The sequence below is a fragment of the Sciurus carolinensis genome, chromosome 4 (genome assembly GCF_902686445.1).
Source record: "Sciurus carolinensis chromosome 4, mSciCar1.2, whole genome shotgun sequence".
Taxonomy (NCBI): Eukaryota; Metazoa; Chordata; class Mammalia; order Rodentia; family Sciuridae; genus Sciurus; species Sciurus carolinensis.
In genome coordinates, this window is record NC_062216.1 from 165,143,321 (window position 1) to 165,155,291 (window position 11,971).

The 11,971-nt window shown below is 57.4% G+C and overlaps 1 protein-coding gene across 1 annotated transcript; it reads left to right on the forward strand.

Annotated features, from left to right (window-relative positions):
* The first annotated feature begins 787 nt into the window (after positions 1 to 787).
* Positions 788 to 9,896, forward strand: Hmox1 (heme oxygenase 1). Its single transcript, XM_047550035.1, has 5 exons — positions 788 to 907; positions 2,267 to 2,387; positions 5,214 to 5,705; positions 7,395 to 7,494; positions 9,263 to 9,896. Exons 1-5 carry the CDS (start codon positions 885 to 887, stop codon positions 9,391 to 9,393), a joined length of 867 nt encoding a protein of 288 aa, XP_047405991.1. The 5' UTR covers positions 788 to 884; the 3' UTR covers positions 9,394 to 9,896.
* Positions 9,897 to 11,971: the final 2,075 nt, after the last annotated feature.

The window sequence follows — 11,971 nt, forward strand, 5'->3', positions numbered from 1 at the left end:
AGGGTGATCCTGCTCTCCTGAGGCCAGGGAGGGGGCAGATCAGGGAGGAGCAGGGCAGAGCGGCCCGGCTACATTCAAAGCGGAGAGGACCCTCTTGCATTCTGAGCTCACCCAAGGGCCCTGTCTGTCCCCAGTCCAAGGGTCCGCCTTATGCAGAACCAATTTGACAGGTGACCAGTGCTCCAGGCCCCGAGGCACTGAGGATAAGGAGTCAGCACCGTGTCCCATTGAAGCTGTCCCTGTGTGTGCCAGGATGGAGGGCCACTGGGTCCGCTCCTGTGGTATGCACGATCCCAGGCACACCACTCCTCCTGCAGCCTCACTTTCCCATCCGTAAAATGGGGGCGGATTTACCCCACAGGACAGACCCGCAGAAGCACAGTGCTAGCTAGGCCTTGGCATGTTCTGGAAACCAGGCCCCAAAGGTGCATTTCCAGGGGTGAGGGGGTAGCCCGTGTTGGCGGGTTCTGGGATGAGACAAAGATGGGTCAGTCCCTGGCTTTGCTGCCCCAGGCTCTCTGGGACCCTCGAGGACTCCGGGGTGCCCCAGGCCCCATGACTGGGTGGCAGCGTTGGGGGGCTCTGGAAGGGACCCAATGGCCCCCAGAGCCCTGCAGCAGCTCAAAGTCCCTGTTTTTTTTAAAAAAAGAAGTGTGTCCGGGCTTTGTTCCCTGGGTCATATGACCGCCCCCTCCGCAGCCGGCGGGGCGAGGGGCGGGCGCGGTGTCGCAACGGGCGGGAGCGTGGGCCTGTGCTGGGCGCCGGCCACGTGACGCCCGCGCATAAAAGGCCGCGGTGGCGCCTCGCAGTCACCGCCGCTGCCTGGTCCTCGCCGCAGCCGGAGACGCCCGCCGCCCTCCAGCCAGCCAGCCCGCAGCCCCACCATGGACCGCCCGCTGCGCGACAGGCAAGTGCGGCGGGGCGGGACTCGGGGACCACGGGGACGGGACGGGGCGGAGTGCGCGGGGACCCGGGGCGCCGGCTGGCTCCCGGGACAGCGAGGGGCCGGGGCACGGGGCGCCGAACCCGGGCGTAGCTGGAGGCAGACAGTGAGTGACAGGCGCGGCCGGCCCCCGGGAGCAGCGCGCGTGTCGCCGGCGCCCGCCGCCCGGAGAGCAGCTTCAGGTGCGCCGGGGCTCTGGCCAGGCTCCCTCCCTGGGGCTCCCCAGCCGGCCGAGTGCTCGGTTCTCGGTGGCAGGGCGGCAATCACCTGAGCGGGACAGCACCTGTCCCTACGTCCCTGGCGTCCCTGGTGTGGTGCTCAGTGTAGGGAGGCAGCGCCCCCTGGTCCGGCCGCTGACAGGTGTCAGCTGGGATTCGAACCCGTGTGCCGCTTCTCAGGCTCCCGAGTTCCCTTCTCCCGAGATTTTGCTCAGCCTGGGTCGGGCTGTGAGGAGAGAGGAAGGACCACGGGGTAGGATGGTAGGAATATCCCAGAAAGGGCGCTTAGCCACGGAGCCACATCCCTTTTTATATTTTATGTAGACACAAGGTCTCACTAAGTTGCTGAGGCTGGCCTCCAACTTGCCATCCTCGCGCCTTCGCCTCAGATCTGCTGGGGTTACAGGTGTGCGACACCACCCGGCAGTAAGGGACTTTTGGGTAAAGCGAGTTTCTCAGGCTTTTTAACATAGCTGCTTTTATGAGCCTAACATTACAGGGTGTCATCCTGAAATTTGTATCTGGAACTTCAACCAAATAAATGAATTAGATATTGGGTCGAAACACGTTCAAAGCAGCCGGCGAAGCGGTGATCGCCTGTAATCCCCGCTACTCCGGAGGCTGAGGCAGGAGGACACCAAGTTCAAAGTCAACGTCAGCAACTTAGCCAGGCCCTAGGCAACTCAGCAAAACCCTGGCTCTAAATAAAATATAAGGGGGCCAGGGATGTGGCTCTGGTAAAGTGCTCCTGGGTTCCACCCCAAGACCTAGATAAGTACCAGCCGAAGCAGACAGCGCGAGGGCCGCGATCTCGCTGGTGAGGCTCCTCCCGGTTCCTCCTCCCCTCTCCTTCATTGGGGTTGCCTGGGGACGGGCACTTCCCGCTGGTTTGGGGACTCCGTTACATAGTGTTTTAATGACGGCAGGGTGTTTGCAGGCTGGGGGGGTGGCCTGTGTCCGATTGGCAGCTGGACGGACATCTACAGACCCCATGGGAGAAGTGGCCTGAATCCCTGCGGCGGGCAGGCGGCCTCCAGCTCAGCGGCCAGCGGGGAGGACCCCGCCCCAGCCACCCTTCACTTACCCTCCCCGCTTGCCTCTGCAGCGTGCCCCAGGATCTGTCCGAGGCCCTGAAGGAGGCCACCAAGGAGGTGCACACCCAGGCGGAGAATGCCGAGTTCATGAGGAACTTCCAGAAGGGCCAGGTGACCCGAAAGGGCTTCAAGGTACGTGTGGACTGCTGGGAAGAGCTGCGGTGGAGGGGTGGCGGGTGTGAGTGCTCCCGGGGCTCAGGCCAGCGCGTTAGGGCCAGAGATGCTGAGGGACCAGAGGGGCTTGTCCAAGGACATGGTGACACTGTCTGAGGCTCAGACAGAAGGGACTTACAGAGGTCACCCAGCAAGTTCATGGCCTACTGAGTAGTGTTGTGGAGCAGCTGAGACAGCAGTGCCATCAGCGAAAACCTTTCTGCCTTGGGCACCTTTTATACATTTGTGCCTCAATTCGGATGAAAAGATAAAGGAAAGTCTCAGAGAGGTTAAGTGACTAACAGACAGTCACACAGCTGTAAATAAGTGGAAAAGGCCAAGATCAAACCAAGACTGATCTCATTTCAGACCTTGTGCTTCTATCCTGATTCTAATTGATGACAAGGGGGCAGTATGGATTCAAGCCCCGGCATGACCATTTCCCAGTAGGACCGGGGACGTGTCCTCAAACCTCCCAAGCCAATTTTTCCTCATCTGTGAAATGGAATTTCTTTTTTCTTTTTTTATAGGTACTGGGGATTGAACTTGGGCACTCGACCACTGAGCCACATCCCCAGCCCTACTTTGTATTTTATTTAGAGACAGGGTCTCACTGCAATGCCTGGGGCCTCACTAAGTTGTCGAGGCTGGCTTCGAACTCTTGATCCTCCTGCCTCAGCAGGAATTTCAACAGCAGGATTTTCTTTTCTTTTTATTTATTTATTTGGATACTTTTGGATACTTTTTTGGACACTTTTCTTTTCTGAATACTTTGAGATTTAGCCCAAGGGCAGTTTACCACTGAGCTACATTCCCTGTCCTTTTTAACTTTTCTTTTTGAAACAGGGTCTTACTAAATTGTTTAGGGTCTTGCTAAATTGCTGAGGCTGGCCTTAAACTTGCGATCCTCCTGTCTTGGCCTCCCAAGCTGCTGGAATTACTGACATGCACCACCACGCATGATTCAACAGTAGGAATCTTTTTTTTTTAAAGCACCCCATGAACTCTGGGCACTGATTTTGCTATTTCCTGGCATGGTTGTGAAATCCATGTAATTTGAAGGTGCTTGACAAGTAACTGGCAGGTACTGGGTGTTAGACCGGCAGTGCCAGGAAAAGCTGATTCGGGGTAACCCGAGAGTGGGGGGTCGGGTCTGACCACGCCTGACCGCCATCTTGCTTGCAGTCTGGACCCTCCCCAACCCCACTTCTAACACAGGAGATTCCACTTGCAGTTCTGTCTGGGGGGCCCGGTGTCCTGGGTGGTGCACACACAGTTGCTATACTGTGGCTGAGGCCGTGGGCAGGAGGTGACTGCTGGAAGAGGCCAGCCCCCAGCCACGTAGACTTGGTTTGAGCCTGTAAGTCACAGTGCCAGTGGGCACTGGAACTATGCAGGGACCCAGCACTGCATCCCTTAGGCTGTGGGGTGGCGCTTAGCCCTGCCTCTGCTTGGAGTGCTGGCTAAGTCCTGCCTGGACCGTCCCTTAACCCCACGCCCGCTCCGTGCAGCGTGTTGTGGGCTCCCCTTTGGCAGGAGAGGGATGAGCTTGACCTGCAGAGTCCCTCGGGCCCTGGGTCACCTCCTGCCCAGGTTTGGGAAGCTGAGGCCAGAAAGAACTAGGTACTGGCCCATGGTCACACAGCTGAGAACCGGCCGAGTTGAAGAGAGAGCCAGGTCTGTTACATCGGAAGGCCCAGCGGTTTCGTAGCAGGCTTCCTGGCTTTCTGCCTTGCGGAAGGGACAGTCCATCAATGTTTAAGATTGAGAAATAGCTTCCGGACCTCAACCTGAGCCTCTTAACTTTGTCCCCACGCCACTCGACCTGGAGTGTAACATGTAACAGGAGGGAGGAGGCAGGGGTGGGGGGAAAGGAAACATAATGGGATGAGACAAACCTCATTACCCTGCGCACATGTGCGATTATGCACATGGTGTGACTCTACTTCAGTACAACCAGAGAAACAAAGTTGCACCCCATTTGTAGACAATGAATCAAAAAAACCCCAACCTAACATAGATATTATTAAATAAAAGCATATTCAAAAACTAAAAAAAAAAAAAATACGTTTTGCCCCGCTCAGCTGGGTGCACAGTGGGCCACCAGGAAGGGGAGTTCCCTCTGCAGTGATCGTGGGGCTAATGTCAGGGGCGCCTGCCAGTCTGCGGTGAGCGCTTTCATTGGTTTCCTCCTGCTCCAGAGCATTCTAGCGTCATCATAGCCTGGACTTCAGTTTCATTTCTCATTTGCTGTGCAACCTCAGTGTCTCAGCCTCTCTGAGCCTTCATTTTCTTCTCTGTAATATTGGAATAGGAACTGCCTTTGGATTTTTGTAAGAATTAAATTAGCTGGACACAGCGGCACAGGCCTGTAATCCCAGTTACTCAAGCTGAGGCAGGAGGATCACAAGTTTGAGGTCAGTCTTAGCCACTAGGGGAGAGCCTGTCTCAAGATAAAGAATAGAAAGGGCTGGGGTGTCTTCTTGGTGGAGCACCCCTGGGTTCCATCCCCAGTGCCAAGCAAGAAAACAGGCAGAGAATCACCGCCACCCGGTTCTTCTGCCGGGGGGCGTCGGCTCCAGGCTGCGGCTGCAGGGGGAGGCTTCCCCTGTTCGCCGGGCCTTGGGTTGATCCCGGCACTGCTTCAGGTGGAGAAAGTGCACGGTCACATTGCTCTCTTCGGAAACCTCTGGCTGCTGTGCGGGAGGACTGGAGAGAGCGGCGGGGGGCGGAGCGGAGAGGCCCGAGGCCACGGCTGGACCTGGGCGGGGCTTCTTCAGCCTGACCCGTGCGCCCCGGTTTCAGCTGGCGATGGCGTCCCTGTACCACGTCTACGCGGCCCTGGAGGAGGAGATCGAGCGCAACAAGGACGACCCCGTCTACGCCCCGCTCTACTTCCCCGAGGAGCTGCACCGCAGGGCCGCCCTGGAGCAGGACATGGCCTTCTGGTACGGGCCGCGCTGGCAGGAGGCGATCCCCTACTCGCCAGCCACGCAGCGCTACGTGGGGCGGCTCCGGCAGGTGGGGCGCTCGGAGCCCGAGCTGCTGGTGGCCCACGCCTACGCCCGCTACCTGGGCGACCTGTCGGGGGGCCAGGTCCTCAAGAAGATCGCTCAGAAGGCCCTGGACCTGCCCAGCTCCGGCGAGGGCCTGGCCTTCTTCACCTTCCCCAACATCGCCAGCGCCACCAAATTCAAGCAGCTCTACCGCTCGCGCATGAACGCTCTGGAGATGACCCCCGAGGTCAGGCGGAGGGTCATCGAGGAGGCAAAGACTGCGTTCCTGCTCAACATTCAGGTGCGGGTCTGGCAGCCCTGGGTGGCCATTGCTGCCTCCTGTGACACTCCTGTCACTGGGGGAGAGGATGCTGTGGCTCAGTGTGGGGACTCGGGCCAGGGTCCCAGCATTGCCACTTGGTAGCCGGGTAATTCTGGGCAAATCCCTTCCTCTCTCTGTGTCTCAGTTTCCCTGTCTGCAAACTGGGTAACGACAGTACCTATGTCAGGGTGGTCACGGGGGCGAGTGAGTATTGGTGACCTTCCTGCAGGCGTGCCAGGCACGGGGAGCCCTCGGTGTTAGTGACTGTCATTAAGTGTGTGACAGTCACGTGGAGGCACCCGTGGCAGCATCTGAGGTGTGCTCACACTTGTGTGCAGCCAGGTTGGCCCTGCAAAGGTGGCAGGTGCTGAGCCGCTCAGCCGAGCCACATCTCTGTAACTGCCTCAAATCCAGGAGCAGTGACCCGGCGTGGAGCAGGCTCTGGAATGGTGGATTCTGAGTGCAGCTGGAGGGCGGGGTTCACTGCTGGAGGTGGCGTCCTGTTGCTGTCCCCACCACCTGGAGGCACTTTGGGGGCAGAGGCTCTCAGCCTGGGCTCAAGTGCCCCTCCCTCACACCCCAAATCCAGTTACTCTCCCTAGAAAGTCTTCTCTTTCAGAGAGGTGTAGTGAACTGAGGACAAGATTCAGCCCATCAAGGGCTGGCTCTCCATCCTGACCTCTGCATCCTGACCCTTCATCCTGATTTCTGCAAACTGATCCTCCATCCTGACTTTTGTATCTTGCCTCCATCCTGTCCTCTGCATCCTGATCCTTCATCCTGATTTCTGCAACCTGATCCTCTATCTTGATCTCTGCATCCTGATTTCTGTTTCCTGATCCTCCATCCTGACCTCTGCATCCTGATCCTTCATCCTGATTTCTGCAAACTGATCCTCCACCCTGACCTCTGCATCCTGATCCTTTATCCTGATTTCTGCAACCTGATCCTTTATCTTGATCTCTGCATCCTGATTTCTATATCCTGATCCTCCATCCTGACCTTTGTATCCTGCCTCCATCCTGATCTTCGCATCCTGATTCTTCATCCTGATTTCTGTATCCTGATCTCTGCATCCTGATTTCTGTATCCTGATCTTCCATCCTGATCTCTGCATCCTGATTTCTGTATCCTGATCTTCCATCCTGATCTCTGCATCCTGATTCTTCATCCTGATTTCTGTATGCTGATTCTTCATCCTGATTTCTGCAGCCTGTTACTCCAGGAGCTACAGATGCCTCCTCTGCAAACACAGCCAAATGAACACCCCAAAATACACCTTGCTTAGGATGGAGCTTCAAATATGAAGTCATATGAAGAAAGCAGGCTGCAAAAGAACACATACATGAAGATTCCACTCTCTTTTCAAAACAAGCAGAGCGGTGCTTTGCGTAGGGACACTGAATACAGACGTTGTGTATGGCAAAGTGAACTCTAAATCCAGGACAGCTGTCATGAGGGGACAGGGTGGAGGTGAGAGAGTGCTTGGGAACAGGCAGGGGAGCCAGATGTGCCTGTGACATCTTGCCCTGGAGCTGGGTGAAAGACACTCGATGTTTAAAATTTCCTTATTTTGTCATTTGAGACACGTTTCGTGACAACTTACCCTGTCTTCTGTTGGGACCAGCAGCACATCTCACTGAGTGGCATGTGCCTCTTGTCTTCCAGCTGTTTGAGGAGTTGCAGGAGCAGCTGACCCAGGACCCCGAGGACCAGAGCCCCTCACAGACCGCAGGGCTTCGCCACCGAGCCAGCAGCCGCGCACAAGGTGAGGGCCTCGGGGCGTCTCTCCTGGGCCCGTTAGGACATGGCGGGATTTCTGGCTCTGGTATTTCTTTTCTGCCTTCCCGATGGTTTTTTGTTTTTTGTATTGGGAAGTGAACCCAGGGGCACTTAGCCACGGAGCCACACCCCCAGCCCTCATTCATATTGTATTTAGAGTCAGGGTCTCCTGAGTTGCTTAGGGCTGTGCTGTTGCTGAGGCTGGCTTTGAACTTTCCATCCTCCTGCCTCAGCCTCCTGAGCCGCTGGGCTTGCAGGCCTGCACCACCACGCCTGGCTTCCCAGTGGTTTTAGGTGAGAAACGGAGCGCAGGCAGGAGGGCCTGGGTCGCCTTCAGTGTGACCCCGGGTGAGCCAGGGAACTTCTCCGCACCTCAGCATCACCTTGGCAGTGGCGTTTGAGGCAGTCCTAGTGCGCTGGCTCAGGTGCACAGGACCCCGTGAAGTCGGGGCAACCCCCACCCCCGCCCTGATTTAGGCTCCTGAAGGCCGGCCCAAGGCAGGCCCTGGGATGGGAGGCGGGGACTTGGGGTCCTGTTTCCAGCTGTTGACCCGCCAGGGGGGCTAGGAAGAGATGGGACTTCTGGGTCTTGTGTGTCAGCCCCTGTCAGCATGTTGGGACGCTGGGGACTTACAGCATGACCAAAGGGCTCCTCACAGGGTGCCAGCTGCCTGGGGTGGGGGCCGGCCAGTTGCCTTAGGTTGCCTCAGGCTGTCCCTCTCAGTGCCACCCCAGGCCACCTGGCCTGTGGCTTCCCCAGCTGTGCCAGGACCATGTGGAGCCCCCTGCTGGCAGTCCTGGGGAATGAGCTACCTGGCAGGTGAGGGACTTTACCCTCCTGTAGCCCTTCTCAAACTGGGGTCCAGCACCCTTGGGGGTCTGAGGTCAAAGCTGTTGTTACGATAGTCCTGATACATTCTGGGGTTTGTTCCTGGCCTTCTGAGACTCATTTTCTCATGAACGTGTGTTGGAGTTTCCCAAAGGTCACGCACACACCACGCCTCTCGGTCTGGTTGTCCCCGTGTCTCCTGTGCAGACAGTTCCTTGGTTTGGGGGCCTGGGGTGTAACCCAGGCATTGCAGGGCCCTGGGTTCCATCTCCAGCACTAAAAAAGTTCTCTCTTGGCTTTAAATTCTAACACGCGAGGGCAGGTGCTGTACTCCGTGAGCAGAGGCTCCTTCCGCTCCTTGACCCCGGAGCAGAAGCGGCGTGGGGCCACAGCCTAGCGCTTCCGCGCCTCAGGCTGCTCCTGTGAGCACCCGGAGTGTGAGCTGGCCCGTGCCTGCCACCGCGGTGACCTGGCCACCAGCCCCGAGGCCTCTGCAGGGTCCCCTGTCACTCCTCTGCAGGCTGGGGCCAGGCTGCTCCAGAGGCCTGCCTGTCCTGCCCACCCAGGCCGCCTTGCTGGCTATGACTTGCTCCGTAAATGATGGGGGTGGGACTGAACCTGGACTCCCAGCTTCCTAGCTTCTGCCCCGTTGCCATCGTTCAGAGAATGAGTCTGAGATGAGAAAGTACAGCTAGAGCTCATGGTCAGTGGTAAAAGGCCTCCGAGAACCTCCTGGCCACACGCAGAAGCTGAAAGCCACGCCTGGCCCTGGGCTTCCTCAGGGCAGCCTGCCGAGCACAGAGGAGCCACCTGGGGAAGCCAGGCATTCCAGCGGTGGCCGGGCAGACTAAGGGCCTCTGCTGTCTCAGGGACGTCAGATGCCACATCCGACACGTTGCTGACCTTGTCTTCCTTTCCCTTTCAGACCCCACCCCTGTGGAGACCCCCAGAGGGAAGCCCCTGCTGGGCGGCCTCTCCCGGGCGCCGCTGCTCCGATGGGTGCTGACTCTCGGCTTCGTGGTGGCCACGGTGGCCATGGGGTTTTACACCTTGTGAACGCAAGCGTGCGGCCCTGGGCCTGAACTCTGCCCAGCGAGGGCCTTCTTTCTGGAGAGGGTCCCTCTTGGCCGCCTCCTCGTCTTGGACACCAGAGGCCTCAGGGGCTCCCGACGCCTCCCTGCGTCCCTCCTTCCTGGAGGCCTCTTCCCCGACGGGAGCTCACCCAGTGCCCAACCTCCAGACTGGCATCCCCGGTGCCTGCGCGGAGCCAGGAGGCCTGGACGGAGTGGCAGCCCTCTCGACCCTCCCGGTGCCCTTGGTTGCGTGTCCTGGGTGACGCGACCAGATGGCTTTCCCGTGGGCCGTGGCAGCTTTTATATCAACATGCAGAGATGCTGTGTCTTGTGTTTGTCTTATTTTTGTTGGAGCCACTCTGTGTTCACGGTTGGGCCCGAGCCGTGGTGTTTGTCTGGTCCTGTTGTTTTCATGGCAGGGTGGGGGGTTGACGGCACTGTGGCCTTGCTCTCTAACTCTGTAATAATAAATGGCGCTGTCTCACGGCTGAGGCCTTTTCCTTGGGCTGCTACCCTGGGAGATCTGCCCTCTTCCCCACTTGTTTCTGGAATGCCTGGCGGGAGGGCGGTGACGGGGGGTTGGCAGCAGCTGGTTTGGGATGTTGGGCTTTGCGGTGACAGGTGAGCTTGAAGCGGTTGGCAAAGCACAGGGATGAGCCCTGCCGGCTGCGCGGTTTGCCGAGGATGGGGCTGCCCTGTTGGGCGGCGGGCAGATTCCAGGGTGCCGCGTACTGTGGACAGTGACTTGGGGAATGGAGGGGAGTCCCCGGGTTCAAATGCTACTGCTCTTTGAGGTTAGTTACTTGGCCTTGCCTGTCGGAAGCAACCGAGATGAGTACTAAATGCCAGCACCCTCAGCCCTGGGGTCACGGTGCAGGTGACCTCACCTGCCACCTGATAATTCCTACGGGTAACCAGACCGAGGATCGGGAAGGATGTCAACCAGCTCTGTGGAGTTCTAACACAAGCCCTTTCCCTTGAAAGCTGCGTGAAATGCTCAACACTGGGAAAGTGAAACCCCCCTGGAGGCACACAGGGCAGGGGGCGAGGCCGTGGGAGTCAAGAGGCTTTTGTCCCCATCCCGCTGTGCCACTAAGTTGAACCTTGGGGCAAACACTTCAAATCTCATTTTCTTTGCTGGGAAAAGGAGTGTCGGGCGGTAGCGTTCAGTGGTGACCTGCAACCAAGGCAGCACTGGGTGCACCTGGAGCCAGATGCGGAGGCATCCGCCTGTCATCCCAGAGACTCGGGATGACAGAGGCTGAGGCAGGAGGACTGCAGGCTCAAGGACAGCCTCAGCAACCAAGCGAGGCCCCAAGCAATTTAGTGAGACCCTGTCTCAAAAAAAAAAAGGGGGGGGGGAGAAGGGGATCTGGAGGCAGCCCTGGTGGGTCCTTGAGTTATGCCACAGAGGGGAATTTCAGATGTCAGTAGAGGCACAAGCCGAGATTTACCAGCAAGGCAAGCAGCGGGGCAGAGCAGCCCCAGGGAGTGCGGAGCTCAGGAGTGGGCTGTGCTTGAGGATCCTGGGCCCTTCCTTTAAGGAATCCTGTAAATGTGAACCTGAGAAACACGGGGTGGCATCAGCCTAATGAGCTGATTCCTTTGATCATGGAGCAGAGCAGGTCACCGCGTTCTGATTCTTAGAGAGGATGACGTCATCTAGTTATCAAGGTTTTTGTTTCTCTAGGCTCTTTTAATTAATCTAAAAATATGTTTTGTATGCTAACAAAGTATGTGGGCACTATATAACCAGAATCACAGCGCTGGGTCTGAAGAAGTCAGGCCTGGAGGAGAATAGGCCTGGGAGGTGGAGGCAGGCATCCAGGGAGGTTTTAGATTTAAAGTGATGGTCCCTCTTTCTTCCCATTTGTCTTCTTTTGATCTATCCTATTTCTTCTATCCTACCTCAGTCTTGAGGAGTTGCCCAGGCTGGCTTTGAATTTGGGATCCTCCTGTCTCAACCTCCCAAGTAGCTGGGATTATAAGGATGCATCATAGCACTCAGCTCTCCTGATTTAAAAAAAAAATTAAGATGAAACCCCCACGTGTCCCGAGGACTGTGCACGCCCAACTTCCTGGTGCAGTGGAAGCCCCTGCCTCCTGTCCCCTGTCCCCCTCTCCTGCCAGGTCTGAGCAGGTGGGGGCTATGCAGGCAGTTTTTTCAAAAAGAGAATTTTGCATACTGTCTTAGTCCATGCCATGCTACTGTAACAGAACACCAACACTGGGTAGTCCAATGATCAGAAATCTTGTGGCTCAAGGTCCTAGAGACTGGCAAGTCCAAGATCTTGCAGGGCCAGCAGGATCTGGCAAGGGCTCTCTTGCTGTGACATCCCATGGTACAAGGAGGAAGGCCCAATTTTCCTTCCCCACTTCCAAATAACAGCTTTAATCTGTTCATGAGGGCAGTGACCCCAAGACGCAAACACCCCCCTTAGGCCCCACCTCCCAACACCACCGTTGTTGGGGAACAACAGGGAAACGTTGGGGACGCATTCAGGCCGCAGCAGATCCGATGCGATGCCCCTTCCCTGGTAGGGAAAGCCGCTGTTGTTTTA

Coding starts and splice junctions, on each gene's coding strand:
- Hmox1 (XM_047550035.1), top strand. CDS start 885: ATGGACCGCCCGCTGCGCGACAG. Junction 2,388..5,213: donor TGACCCGAAAGGGCTTCAAG/GTACGTGTGGAC, acceptor CCCCGGTTTCAG/CTGGCGATGGCGTCCCTGTA. Junction 7,495..9,262: donor AGCCAGCAGCCGCGCACAAG/GTGAGGGCCTCG, acceptor TTTCCCTTTCAG/ACCCCACCCCTGTGGAGACC.